This window comes from Xyrauchen texanus, chromosome 29 (genome assembly GCF_025860055.1).
Source record: "Xyrauchen texanus isolate HMW12.3.18 chromosome 29, RBS_HiC_50CHRs, whole genome shotgun sequence".
NCBI lineage: Eukaryota > Metazoa > Chordata > Actinopteri > Cypriniformes > Catostomidae > Xyrauchen > Xyrauchen texanus.
In genome coordinates, this window is record NC_068304.1 from 25,366,688 (window position 1) to 25,379,218 (window position 12,531).

At 36.9% G+C, this 12,531-nt stretch overlaps 1 protein-coding gene across 2 annotated transcripts in view; it reads right to left on the bottom strand.

Moving 5' to 3' along the window:
• Positions 1-323: 323 nt before the first annotated feature.
• LOC127623394 (FERM domain-containing protein 5-like) overlaps positions 324-12,531 on the bottom strand; it is a 175,740-nt gene continuing 163,532 nt past the window's right edge. For both annotated transcript variants that reach the window (XM_052097852.1, XM_052097851.1), the window contains 4 exons: positions 11,596-11,670; positions 10,320-10,388; positions 10,009-10,115; positions 324-5,166 (listed from right to left, as the gene is read on the bottom strand). In XM_052097852.1, the coding sequence (XP_051953812.1) occupies positions 4,574-5,166; positions 10,009-10,115; positions 10,320-10,388; positions 11,596-11,670 (844 nt within the window). In that variant the 3' untranslated portion in view covers positions 324-4,573. The remainder of the gene's footprint in view (positions 5,167-10,008; positions 10,116-10,319; positions 10,389-11,595; positions 11,671-12,531) is intronic.

The following is a 12,531-nucleotide window of genomic DNA, read 5'->3' on the forward strand; positions in this document are numbered from 1 at the left end:
AGACATACATATTTAAGTATATATATATATATATATATATATATATATATATATATATATATATATATATATGTGTGTGTGTATATAAATATATTTAATATATTTTGGCAGGCTTAAGGGAAATGTCATAGTGATACAAAGAAGCCCTATTTGCATTGTTCATCAAATATAGATTTTTACAAAAGGCTGAAGGTGAACATTTATTTTATTGAATTAGAAAGCCAACTGAACATAAATAATTTTACACTCTAAAAAACTATAAACCACAAGACTCCTTAAACTCTTTTGAAAGTTTATTTCAAGTTTGAATATTTCCATGGCACCAGTTACAAGAGACTATTAGTAAAACAATTTCTAAGACCAGTGTGTCAAAGATGATTTGGAATGAATCTGACTTAACACAAACTGCATTTTTCACATTTTGTAAATATTTGATTATACAACAAACAACTAAATGGCAACCTCCAGTCCAGATGCAGATTACAGAAAAACACACCCACAAACACATCTACACATAAACAAATATTTGTTATGCATAGCTGCTGTTGAGGGGACTGTGGGGGCTGGCAAACTGACAAAAGCTCAGTACAGTAAGTGAAGCATGTTACCACCACTGATCTTTATTGAATCTCAGTGTGGCAGTGGATCTGACTGCTACGGTTCAGGTGAAGTCAGATTTGACCAAATAATCAGGGAAATTCTATGTAAGGAGCTATGTATTCATTCTGGTAAGTCCCTGGGTTAATGAGGGTAAAAAAGTTTGTTTGAGAGAACAATTATCAGTAATGAACCCAGAAACTCTTAGAGCTCCCATAGCTTCAGTATCATGCTATCATTGAGTGTCGGAGGCAGAACAAGTTGTTCTTGTACATTTAAACCCTTGTCTATCTTCTGTTGGCACCTCCTTTATGAACCTGGAGGAAATCCAGTCAATAACAAGATTTCAAAATTGCAGATCAGCATTTAATGTTAAAACCACCATCTTTAATAGGCTCAAATTTAAGTTGGATCACTTAAATAACATTTTGCACTTGGTGTCAGAATATATATTTTAAGCTAGTGAAGTACTTTATCTGCAGTGTAAAACTCATGAAAGTCTACTTTTCATTTGATAAGTGTCACGGCAGGTGTTTAACTGCAGCTCCCTCTATTTCAGCATTTAAGCTTACGTTCACAGAGACCTTATGAATAACCCATTTAGTTGTCTATAGAAATGATGAACCAATTTAGCTGACAATTGTCCTTTATAGGACCAGTGCATTCATCACAGTCAAACATGGCCATACAGTATAGTACAAGTAAACTGTCTAGAGACAAATGTAGCTCACATGGACAGAAAGTAGTAGTACTGATTGCCTTTGATGTACAAGTCTAGGAAAGAGCCTGTGCTAGTTTCCTTTTGAAACTTGTGCAATAACATTTCAAGAACGAAGAGAATCAACTCCAGAAGGCTAACCATTCAGAATCAAAACACAATTATGAGTGATTACAATGAGTATAAAATGTAGCAAATTTAGGAAATAATCATCTTATAAAATTAGCTTCCGGGTTTGTTGTCAATTACACTTTTGTGTCTAACTCAAATTAAATGTTTCATTCCTTTTTAAAAAAACATTAGGTAGTCGGACTTGCTACACAACAGCCCACAAACCATCTAAAAGTTCACTCATCCCTATTCTATAATTCAACAGGTTATTGCTTATTGAATGGTGCTGCCATGCAGGACTGAGGCTACATAATGCTGTCAATGAGTAAAAATTTGATCAATTCGTCAATTCACTTCATTTGTGAAACCTTTACTAGACTTTTATTGCTTGCTAAAGCAATTTTTCACCCAATTAAGTTTGATTTGATTTTCTAAATCAATAATACCCAACCTTAATGACATGCTGGTAGCCATCAGAGCAACTGTTGCTTTATTGTACTGTGAAAACAACCCTTTAATCAAGTTCAACAAAAATCTAAATGGACATAAGCCACCATAATAATTATTTGGCACATCAGAGATGTTAATAATGCATGCATGGATATTTCAAGGTAAGAGACATGCATAACTCTAATGCCTTTCAAATTCCTTCTTTGAATTTATCTACATCTTACCCATGTTTTCCATGTATTAGAGGATTCTTACAATTTCTGCTTCATTGTTCCATGCATCTCATGTTTGTTGAAGCTGAAATAGGTTTCACTTCAGCCCCTGTAATGCTGGAAGACAGCAGTTCTACAAAATTGTTATATAAAAGGCATGTGACTAGACTGCACCATTCTTATAGTCAAACACATTAGCTGGCTAATTAGCAGTTTTGCAGTCTGGCTAATTTAATAATTAATGATAGCACATTTCAGCCACTGTTGATTGCAGGTTTACACAGTGGTAAATTATAAGATGGTAACTAATCATTCATTCCCTAGCACCATAGTGGCTGTATTGAAGTGACAACAGGAGATTGCAATTGGTGGATAGAGGCATGTTCATTTAAAATAACCATACCAGAAGAGTACAACCAAACTGTTTGAGCTGCCACAAACTAATGCTTAAGGCAAAAGCTGCTGTGACAATTATAATAATTTATTGTAGTGTAATACCTATGTAAGTCCTAAAACATCACCCATCCAACGTCGTCTTTACTACTGTAATTACCACTGCCTATATGTTACTTGTTTCTCAATCCCATCTTTTTCTGTACACAAAATAAGTTAAAAATTGTCTTTTCTTGTGTTTTTCACTTTCCCATACATACAAAAACAAATGCATCAATAACAGTTTCAAAAGGGCAGACATAAGATAATCATGTATTATCAGAAATAAACAATCCCTGTCCAACTGACATGCCACTGGAAGAATAATTTCTGAATTCAAATAAATTGCTAAATACGTTTTAGACAAATAAATCAGTTATTTAGATAAATCAGAACATGGTGCACTATAGACTAATCTGCCAATAACACTGATTGTAAAAGAAAAAAAAAAAGCACACAAAAACGCTCTCAAAAAGTCTTTTGGCTAAACTGAGTTTAAGCAATCAGTATTGTTCAAATGCAGGGCCTTTACCATTATACAAAGCACAGGAACATTTGAAGTCAATATGGTTTTCTCATTGCTGGTTAAGTGACAGAACTGGACACGGGTTCTACTGTAGATCTTGATAAAAATCTTTCTTGTGTCTCCCTTGGCAGAAATGCCATAAATTCTAGACCTCATCTGAAACACAGCTAAAAAAGGTATAATTTAATCTTTAATAACAAAATAACATTTCAGTACTGTTAAAATATACATGGAAAAACTGTCGATATATTAAGAAACTAGCTATTGTACAAAAAGTACAGCATTGTTATTGTTAAGATTAAATATAGCATGGTATCCACAAAGTACAAACTTAAGAGCAAGGTTGATATGGAGTAAAAAAGCAAAATATTTCTTTATACAGTTTATATTTAAAAGACTCCGGATTAATGAATTGTAATAAAAAGAGCAAATGCACATCCTCGGGAAAACCAATAAATAGATGTACTCATTTATTTAAAATAAAATAAAACCTTACAGTATTGCACATCTAGTTAGACTGTTTCTATTGGTGCTAGTTGCTTTTAAGTCAACCATGAATACTTTCACATATATTAACACTATTGGGTCACATGACCGAACACAATTTATTTTGATTAATGTTTCTGTATCCATTATAATTTTTTTATTTTGTATTATTATTTCTACTTCACAGCTTTCTACCGCCTACACACTTATTACATTCCTAAAACATATTTGACACCCTAAAAAAATCAAGCCACCAAATTCAGAACCCAAAAGTACCCACTGGTGTTATTCAATAACATCTTATCCAGTCTTGCCTTTTGAAATAACTTGCTCATTCTTACATTACATATAGCCCTCTTCTGATCTGATCATCAATGTGGTAAATTATAGCAGCCTTTAGAAAATTACTAAGAGTTACATGATAAATTGATGATGATGTGAATTATGCATGAAGTTATGCTCTCATTTTCCAAAATGTGTCCAATTCTCCAGGTTTCCAGTCCTACTGTACCACTGTATGCCAATAAGCCTTGCCATATTACTTAATGCACCACATTATTAGAGACTTTAATAATAATTATTGTAGAATAAATATTAACGAAGGCAACGTTTTCTTGTTGCAACAAAATATTTCATCCCTGTTTAAGGAACAATATAATTCAGTTCATTGAATTAACATTTTATGTATTTTTTTTTTAAATAAAATTTTTATTTATTTATTTTTGTAAAAAATAAAATACCTGAAATGACCTGAAATCCCGCAAAAAAAAGTAATGAAAAAGTTTTGTCTGTTAAAAAAAATAAAAAAAATAAAAATAAAGGACAAAAAGGATTAAAAACGCAAATAGTGGGGAGAAAAACTGAAAGTGGCAGAGAAGAGGAGCTGTGTGACTGATGGTCCACCGCAAGTCAGCTGGAGCATCATGAAAGAAGCTGTGTTCATGGTTGGGACGGGTCGGTGCCCTCCTCTATTTCTCTCCACGTGTTTAGTGTCTTCTCAACCCCACGAGGGAGGCTTTATATTGCTTTAGTGCCTCACTTTCACTTGTTAATGAGCAGCCCGCCCACCCAGCGGAGCTTGCAGGCAAACCACCGTCTGAGGGGACAAAAGTATTCGTAATGGAACTGCTCAAACTCGGGGGTCTGGCGGATATCACGTAAAAATGCAATGTCAAGGTCAGACTCAGTAAGGATGATGAGGAGGAGGAGCAAGACAAAGAGGAGTCCAATGGTCACAAGGAGCAGACGGAGTACACTTAAAACAAACTTATTCACCTGTTCTGCCTCGCTGAGTGCAACCTCCCCACCTGCACTCGAGATGGGGCCCGCCACCCAACTGTCTGCTCCAAACTCAGCCACATCGCCCAGAGAGGGCGTGCCTGCCTCTGACTCTTTCTCCTCCTCTATGCTGCAGGGGGCACCATTGATCTGGCGTGCGACAGCCAGCTCCAGGCTGTGCTCGGCCACTGGCGTGGGCAGCACGCTGTCAGATGGACTGTAGGTCTCATCCGAGATGACTGCTGGCCCGTCACTGGCATTCGTCACCTGGCTACGCGAACGTGGGATGAAGGATTCACCATGGGACACAGAGCGCACAGGAGTGGAGTGTGCACTATCTCGTAAGGATTCCAAGCCTGTACAGTAGGAAGATGAAAAGGGAAAGACACAAAGCACAATTTTAGAGGCAGATTACATTGATATTTTGGAGTTTGTGGTGAATAATCAGCTACAAAAGGAAACCCAATCACAGATACTGAATCATACACAGATACTTCAGCCTTGACTAAAGTAATGTCCTCAAAGCATGAGAGAACAGGGTGCTAATGTGAAAAGACCTTTCTCAGCTTGTTTGCTCTGACAGACAAAGTACGTTTTGATAGCAAGCCCTCGCCTTCAAAGCACTGGGAATCACACGTATTAACAGACAAAGAACCAACTTGCTGTAGTGTAATAGTTAGCAACACAAGGTAAATCATAATGACAAGGCCTCACGATGAAACATTCATTTGATAGACTATATGCTGTCTCTTAAGTTATTATTTCCTTTCACTCTGTTCTGACTATTATCCCAGGCACAGAATAAAATAATAAATTTACATTTACTCACATTTAGCAGAATATTTTATTGGGTTCCATCTGGATTTTTGGAAAGTTTTGGATAGATGATTAAAATAATGTTTATGGTTAAAATGACCTAAAGAAACTCGTGCTTTTGATGCTTACAGCATCAATTACACAGTCATACCTCAAATGTTAATTTGAAGCCTTTTTTTTTATTATTGAAATAACATTTTGCTAATAAGTTGCTAAATAATCCTTATTCAGCAATGGAATAATTCATGTTTGATGTATAAATGTGTGTAATTCATGTCTCTCCAAATCATTTTAAACACTGACCTCATTTTACTTATAATTTTACATTGTACAGAGGGAATCTGCAGCAAATTAGAATTCCATGTCAGCCTACAAATTGACATCATGGCTAAACAGCTCTATGGCTCTAAAAGACAAAAGTCTCTTTAAGTAATACTATAGGAGAGATCATAGGATTTCTGTGAAGAAACACAAGAATGCAGCTGTTTTTAAATATTAATGTTATTAGTGTTGGATCTCAAACAGACGCTCACTTAGGTTAAACTCACTTCCTTAAACTGATTTTGTGACCTTAGCCAGCTATAATTATGGTCTTTATAATTATTAGTGTGCTTTCAACAGTAAGAGAATTTCTGAGATAAAGCAAATACTAAACAGACCTAAAAAGTAAAATAAATAAAATAAAAAACTGAATAGAATAAAAGTAACATAATACAGTATACAGAAGCCAACACTGAGTGATTCTGCAGTATAGATATTGGTTCTTCTGTTCTTAAACATGACAGCTTAAGCATCTCAAGTGGCTTCATCTTAAGAGGATTTTGCCACAGTAAGAGAGCACAGAGTCCCATATCATCACAAAGTGAGAATATGCAGCAAATCTCCCATATAAATCCTTGTGCTTAAATTTTTGCACACCCTATTTCTAAAGGAAGTGAAAGTCAGCGCAGCTGAGAAACAGATGAGCTTTTGCTGAGCTTTAGATTCTTGAGCGTGTCATTGCATGTTACATCTCTATTCTGATGTGATGGATTTGGATTCCATCTTTTCATGATGTTACATTTTTACAGCTCTACTGAAGGCTTCTTGTTCACAATGTTAAAGCACTTCCAAAGAGAAAAATGGTCAAAGTAGACATGAAAGTGCATGCTTTTGTGCAAAAAAGATTCAAAGCTGAAATCAGCTGTGATTCATTTGGATTTAAAGAGCCCTACACATTTAACAACTGTACAATTTCTAGAAAAAGCCTGTGAACTCTTTTGATTTACTGTTTTCCTGCATTAATTATTCATAAAAACATGCTCTGCTCTTCAACTTTCAATAATAGAAAAATACAATCTGCTATAATAACACACTAAATGGTTGCACTTTGTGTCAACAATCATTATATTTTCATGCACAGATATAAACAAGCTTCAGTGGGTTTTCGTGTAGTCAAGCTACAGTCATCTTATGTCTGTCTAAGTATCCTATGTCTTTCGGAGCAATCACACTACACAGGCCAGTTGTGGTCCAACTAATACAGACCATGCTGGACAAAGTCGAGATACTGTGATATCACATTATCTAATTGCATTAGTTTGACTTTGCAAAAACTGGTATGATTTCAGTCAGACTAAAGTATTTAAATTACATTTGAAAAAGAAAATATTATTTTAGTTTGACTGAAACAGAACTTATAAAGTGCACTATATAAAGCATTGTGTTAATCACAATCAAAGCTGGAAAAACTTGTGAACGCTATGTGAACCACCACTAACTGGTGGTTGAATCTTCTTTAGCAGCAATAACATCCAACAGACATTCCCTATAGCTGAGATGCAGACATTAGATTTGAGAACTATTAGACCATTCCTCCCTACAAAACTCTTTCAGTTCATTGATATCTGCTGTTCCTTGCAGGTTCAGCTCTCTTCAGGTTATGCCATGGCATTTCAATAGAATTAATGGCTGGATGAAAACTTCAGTGTAATTTGTGATTTGTTTCTGTTGAGTCACTGCCTTGCATCACCCAACTTGAGGTGATGAATATCTACTCTGCTATTATGATGCTCCCTCCACCATACTTCACAGGGATGATATGTAGTTTTGGTGTACACTCCTCCAAACATTGGCAGTGTCAGAAAACTGGACAAGTATGCCTTCTGAGGCTGTATACGGAGGTAGAATGAAAATAAGGTTTTTGCTTTTCAAACTGTTTTGAGACCAGTTTCTTTCATTCAAAAATGCTGTCGGTTAAGCCATTAACTGATTAGACAGCAAGTTAGCTGCCTACGGTTTCGGATGTAGTCAGAGTTACGCATTACTGCAATTTCCAGGAAACATAAAAATTTTATTTCTGCAGGTTCTTTTACCCCAAAGTCATGTTACATCTAGGCTCTTTTTCTACTTGCTGTATTTCACATTGCACTCTGGCAATTATTTTTGCCAGACAGCTACTCTTTAAAGAGTTCAATTTTACCAGAACAAGCCAGAAATAAACTGTCTTACTGAAACTAATATAAGCCTAACAAACAAAAAAACATCCTAATAAACAAAAGGCAAAGCTTTACCACCCAAAACCAGACCAAAAGGTGAAAATCAAAGCATTTCCTACAGTCAGCCAATTCAGTAATGATTGAAAAGCTCCCACATGTGAGGATATACCACTGTCCATCATTCTGTCAACATCAATGGTCTACCATGAAAACTTATGCAAAATGATATGCGATTTAAAATTCAAACTCATTCAAGCATGTTTTGCAAAAACACACATTAGTCTTTACCTAAAGGTGTGCTAGGCGTTGCATAAGCAGGTGAAGTCATTGACAAAGGTGATGCCCGTAGCTGGTCCTGCTGCCCGGTGAGGGCTGGGTAAAGAGGAAGCACGCCAAGGGCCTTACCCAGCATGCGAGGCCCCAAACTCAGCACCCGAACCTTTACATCCCGATAGCAGTGGTTGATCATGCGCAGGTGAACGTTCACCTGCGTGGTGATGCGGATTAGGCACTTCACCATGCTTGGTTCCAAATGAGAGTGTATGCAGCTACCGTAGTTCTTCAGAGAGTATGCAAACAAGTACAAACCCTGTTTCTGTTGTCCTCATTCCACCGTGGGCTGCTGGGTAAAGACTTTGCCGTGCAGGTAAAAGTAACTGGTAGCACATGACACGGAATAGGCACCCCAAGACAGCAATGACTCAACTCCACCCAGGCTGGTGTGGCCCCTCACCTCCTCCCTCCCACAGCCAGTGACTTAAATGGAGAGAAAGGCCCTGTCTATTTTCAGAAGAGGGTATTAATACTCCTTGAAGACACAGTCAGCACATGTAGGATAGTTGACTTTTCTCTGAGCTATATGCACTAGCAAGCTCTTCACAACATTTGAAGATTACCTCTACTTAGTTAAAACACAGTTAGAGAGAATACAGTGACCAGAGATTCACCAACACCTTGAACATCTATGTACACTGTAATCACAGTTGTAGCCTTTTAAAGGTGGGCAGTCCTCTGTGTTGCTTGTGATGAATGCCACACCTATCAGATGAAAACCCAAATGAGGGAGGTGGGTAGAGGGACACTGATGAGCCTTGGATGGGTTGAACAAGATGGCACTTCTGGTGCCACAGGGCAGCGTATAGTACTACCTGTACACAGCTGGCACAGAAATAGAGTGGCCTGACTGACAGGGACTTCTGCAATTCCACTCCCATAAGATAGGACTTGGTCAGCTTCAGATTACTCCTGTGATTAATGTGTACTATATGTGTGTGGAAAACAATTATAAATTACTTTATAATTACCATGCATGCAGCTCTTATGAGCTCATATTAATTGAGAGACTACAGGGAATATTTGTACAATTAAAAAGTAATTTGTGACATCTCAGGCTGATTTAAATTAACCACAACAAAGCTAAAAGCTAATTGAAAAGGGTGAAAAAAAAAAAAATATATATATATATATATATATATATATATATATATATATATATATATATATATATATATATACAAAATATTAACTAGTTTCATTCCCTAAAATAAACTCTTTCTTATTTGCATATTTATATGAATTTTAATGTAAAATTTTGATGCAATTGAAAACTTCATGTCCATGTTATTCGTCAACAATCAAAATCATCTTCTAAAATATAAGCTGAACAAACAGGCAAGAACATTCCTTAAATGTGGTATTTCAGTTAGGTTCAGGCTTAACTTGGTTTTTATTATTATTATAGGTTAGGCACTTTTTTGCAATTATAAGTCTAAATTGAAGGTTTGCTGGTTCCCCACAGCACTTTGATGATATTCCAAAGCATACAGTACTTTAACATTTAGTGCAATATTTAGTTTCAGGGTTTCGTTATTTCATTGGTTTCAGCAGATTGAGCTGGACTCTCACCTTCCATGATGGATATGTGTACGGCTCTCCGGCGGGTGCGCGGTACACTGCTCAGTCGCGGCCCATGAGTTATGGATGGACAGCTTCTGCTGGGCACCAGGCCAGCCCTGTGACCACATAAACGCACTGTACTGTATCAACAACACCCTGATTTATTTAATTACAGTACACCCTACACATACAAGCATCAATCAGGAGGGCTTACTGGACACACTTGCAAAACACACATACATGATGTCACCTCCCAAGACCCTGACACTTTGTAAGCAATTGAACAGTTAACAGTCATACAGCTGAGAACTTGTGCGTACCTGTGTATTTCTGGAGGTTCTCGTTTAATTTTTGCACTCTGCTCCATGACCTCTTTGGCTACCCTTCCACTGTAATGAAACAAAAGCAGTTGGTCTCTGTTACAAACTATGTGTCCGGACATATTAGTGAATAAAACCTGTTTGCAAATGTGTTTTCATGCAGAAATCATGATTTATTTCAACTTCTTTTTTAAACTCAGGATAAAAGCTTTTAAATGGAGATTGTTTGGGTGTCTATTATTCGAATTAGTAACTGTAGGCAAGCACTATTTCAATCTGGATTTGTCAACATTAGAATGAGGTTCTAACACTTGTATGTGCATTTGCACCTACTGAGAATAGCAGAAATTTAGTTTGAGCTAACAAGTACACTTGTATACAATTAATTGTTAATGAGATCATCTAAGGATTCACATTTTACAGAGAAAAGTTTGTTTACACCTCTCATCAAATTTGAGATATCAAAAATTATTTCTAGTATCGTATTCTTTAGAAAACAGTAGGATGTGGAAAGAAAGAGTTTTCAACTTAAAATGTATAAGTGCAGGCATGCCCTAACTCAAACAGCCAGAGTGAAAACTTTAAATGGCTAAGAACATTTAGCCAGAAATCAGCTTTTGAAACCAGCTTCATCTATCAAAATCAACCAGAAGAAATTGTTAAAAAGTTGAGGATAAAATGGCAACCGCTTCCAACCATGTTCAAATCCTCTCAACCGCTGACGTGTTCGATGGGAACTGTGTTTTCTGTGACTTTGAGCGATGGTGACCACTGCCACTACAGTCTATGAAGCTCAGGAATTAGATTAAACTTATTGAGTCACTTCTCCTAACTCAATCTGTGTCTCTCAGTCTGTGACTGAACCACTTTTCTCCCAACAAAAATGCTCACCCACAGAGTCCTTAAATGCTTTAAAATCCTGTCTGTCTCCTTGTAAAGGAGTGAAAAATTATCAATTTCCTAATTACTGTAGTTGCTTGAGTCTGTGAGCCCACTATAATAATTGTTACTGGTTACTGTTTAAGAGCCCCAATGGCTCCATTCAACTTTTACAATTGCTGATATTAAATACTTGTGTCTAAACGGTGGCCTGTGTACACAGCTACATCTGCAGAAGGCTTTGGTACATTGGCTCCAAAGAAGCCACCTCTATGTGACTGTGATGAATAAAGTAGGTTGTTTTTGGAGCAGGGGGTCCATCCCTCTGTGAGAGGTCTCTGAGGCTGTAGCAGTCCTTCTGCATTGACCTGTGCTGTGATTGTCTGTTCACACTTACCTATAGCGGAAACGACTCCCCTTGAAAAACAGGTTACTGCTGGACACCGTACGAACCTGGCTCGACTTATCCAACCTGAGGAGTGACAGAGAGGGATGGTTCAATTCTTAAGGACAAAAAAACACAATCAGATACATTTGTATGAAAAAGAAGTCTGTGGCAGGACAGGCGGGGCAGAGCGAGGACGGAATTGAGCGAGGCTGAGGTGTGCACATGTGGCAAATGATCTGCTCAGCTGTGAATGATGATGGCATGAGTAGGTGGGGAATAAAGCTGGGAAAGAGACACATCTGTGTGTGTTTATGTCGCTATGTTTTTAGTTTGATCTGGTGTCTGATTAAAGTTCATTGAATGTGCATCCGGCTCCAGCTTCCTCCTTTTCCGGCCACACAGAGGTCATTCACAAAGTAAAATAAAAAAGGTTAAGACACCTCATTCTGCATAAACGATGATCTATTGTAGCCAAACGTAAAGGATGAAATGGCATGTCATCAAATGGATGAAACATTCATATATACACATGTATAATATACAATATAAGTATATTAGAATATATATTATATTTATATACAGTATATTACTTTATATATAATATTATAATTTATATACTGTGAGTGTGTTTACATTATCCTTGAGTAATCATGCTAATCATGAAAATCACTTGCCATTACATCAAATACTGCCGAAAGCTATTTGGTTCATTAAATGAAGCTTAACATTGTCTTAGTGTTTGTGAGTTGCCACATTACGCAATAGACTGGCTGTAATGATTACCCTGTCTTGTCTCTCTGTTGCCCCCTTGTTTTCCATCTTGTCACTTTTCACTTCTTAAGTTTCAGTTTAGTCCCTTATTTAATTCCATAGTCCACCCTGTCTCGTTTCACTGTTGCCCTCTCGTTTTCCATCTTGTTGTCACTTTAGTCCTATATTTGATTC